This window comes from Aplysia californica, unplaced genomic scaffold (assembly GCF_000002075.1).
Source record: "Aplysia californica isolate F4 #8 unplaced genomic scaffold, AplCal3.0 scaffold00489, whole genome shotgun sequence".
In the NCBI taxonomy this organism is placed as follows: domain Eukaryota; kingdom Metazoa; phylum Mollusca; class Gastropoda; order Aplysiida; family Aplysiidae; genus Aplysia; species Aplysia californica.
The window spans coordinates 200,357-202,680 of NW_004797759.1; the positions used below are offsets into that span (position 1 = coordinate 200,357).

The window sequence follows — 2,324 nt, forward strand, 5'->3', positions numbered from 1 at the left end:
CCCACCCCCACCTCCATATTTTTATTAGGTCAGGGGGGCAACCCCCCTACTCTTGACTTTAACAAATGAAACTACAAAAATCGCCAGTTTCGGGTCAGAAGAGTCGCAGGGTTCACACACACACCCACCCTCACCCATTATTTAGACAACTTTTGGCGGGCAACATATCTTTCACCAGTAGAATGCAAGCTCAATTTGTGCATTTAGGCAGGAATAAAGGCAATTGATAGCTGATATAACAAAGTCGAAGTATACTAAGTTGGTGTATGTCAGTCTGGTAGGACCACACTCACATTGTCATTGTTTTGCTTCTAATTTTTTCTACGTCAAAATATATTCTTACTTAAGCAGGCAATTTAATTTACCTTTCATCATCTTTTTGGGAATCAAAAGAAACTCAGATTTGGATTTTTGTTTCTAGAATTGGTTCAGTTTATAGCAGAGCACCTTTGACACTTCGTGCTAGCTGGAGTCATGCTTGTCAGTGATCAACGAAAATGCCTTGAACAAAGGAGGCAGTTTGTTTCGTCTACTGCGCTTTTCCCCACGATCAGCTGGTGAGCCAGATACGCGCATCCGGGTGAAGTGATATCTCTCATGTATTACTGTTAAACCCTCTGGTCATATCTTACTTTTCAGAACTTTTCTCTCTGAAGCTAAAGCACTCCTCCCTGGCCCTTGGACTTAGAGTGCTAGCTAGTCTGAAACCCTGGAGTGGGGGAGTTGTTTCACAGAGCGGAGCAAAATCAATAAATGATGTTCTTTTTCAACCAAGCCAGTTGAAATTTCTTCTTCCCTCTTCTGTCATTCGTACTATGGACTGGCCATTTTACTTTCCTAGACAGTTGTTGGTATCATGTGTGTATAGCCATTCTATGGGTACTGTCAGAAATTAGATCATTTTCGAAACATAGAGTTCATGGTAAAAAAAATGGTATTTTATTTTTTTATTCACCAGCGTCAACTTTACACGTACCAGAACACCAGTCAGTTTTTTGCATGACAAAGACCGTCTTTATCATGGTCTCTTCCAAAACTTTCATTTTCTGATATGAATATATTCCTTTCAGGTGGAATGTCCACAGAAGAAATGCTGGACCAGGAGAACCAGATGAGAGTCGGTGGACTTGCCAGCAAAGTGTCATTACTCAAGGGGGTTTGTCAAGTTTCTCTGTTTTTCATAAAGATACTGTTGATACTGTAAAAGACAACCTCTTTTCTCCCCGACAATGAGTGGCCGCATAAATATATTATGGTCGCTTTTAAGCACAAGGGGGCTATCCCGAAAAGTGCTGTTTTGAGAAAATTCAAGGTAAAGTTTTTGCCCCTTGTTCAGTTTTTTAAAAGGCAAGGAGTGTTTTCTCTATAACCAAGCAAATATACACCCCAATGAAACCAAACTTCTCATCATATAGGTAGGGCTATGCCCACATTTGGTTTGGTCAAGATTTTTGGAAACCCCCGAAATCTGGGTTAGCCCGCTTGTCCTTAAAAGCGACCATATGGTCGGCCACTCATTGTTCTGTCCCCATCGTTTTATGCAAGACAAATTCTGAAATTATGCAAACTGAGCCCAAAAATGTGAAATTATGCGATTCTGTTAATTTTTTGCAAAGAACGATAAAGGAAAATAATCAGAAATTATGAAAAAAATCATCAAATTTTGCTAAATTATGAGGGGTGCATAAAACGTCAGGGACAGAATGTTGAGGCGAAAGTGGTTGTCTTTAACAAGAGGACATCATGGACAGTGTCATAATATTTTTAAAAAATGTAAGATGGAAAGTGGATGTTTGTACAGGTGATGATTGTCTTGGACAGGTGGCCATTAGAGCAGGTTCAACTGTATGTTTGTAGTTTGATTGATGTATGGCGGGGTAAATGGGGACAGAGGTCAAGGCAGATACAGGGCTATTGTGGAGGTTGTGACGGAGTGTAGATTTTTCATAGTTGTTTAATTCTTTGATTGACTTTTTAAAAAAATTATTTTTTTTTATAGTAGAGGGTTTTACGGTGCTCGCAACTGCATAAGGTCATATGAGCTCCAAGGGGTGGGTGTCAACAGAGAAGTCTTTACAGGGAATCAGACTTAGACTGCTCTCCTCTCTAGCTTCAACAGCACAAGGTCTGCTTCGACTATCAAGGCACCCCGGAAATAGCAGGTCACAAGAGAGTGACAAACATACAAAAGAAGTAGAGGAAAATGTCAATAGTAAGGGTCAGGAGAGAAAAAGCAGCAGTTCCCTGTTGTAGATCAGGCACAGTTATGAGCGTGACATGAGTCGGCCCATTTACAATTCTACTATGCTTGAACGAGAAATGTC

General features: G+C 40.4%; 1 protein-coding gene across 1 annotated transcript in view; it reads left to right on the top strand.

The window, feature by feature from the left end:
* LOC106012768 (BET1-like protein) overlaps positions 1 to 2,324 on the top strand; it is a gene marked incomplete in the record, with an annotated part of 11,150 nt that overhangs the window by 1,112 nt on the left and 7,714 nt on the right. Inside the window, 1 exon segment of the mRNA XM_013086657.2 lies at positions 1,071 to 1,156. Coding sequence (XP_012942111.1) covers positions 1,071 to 1,156 — 86 coding nt within the window.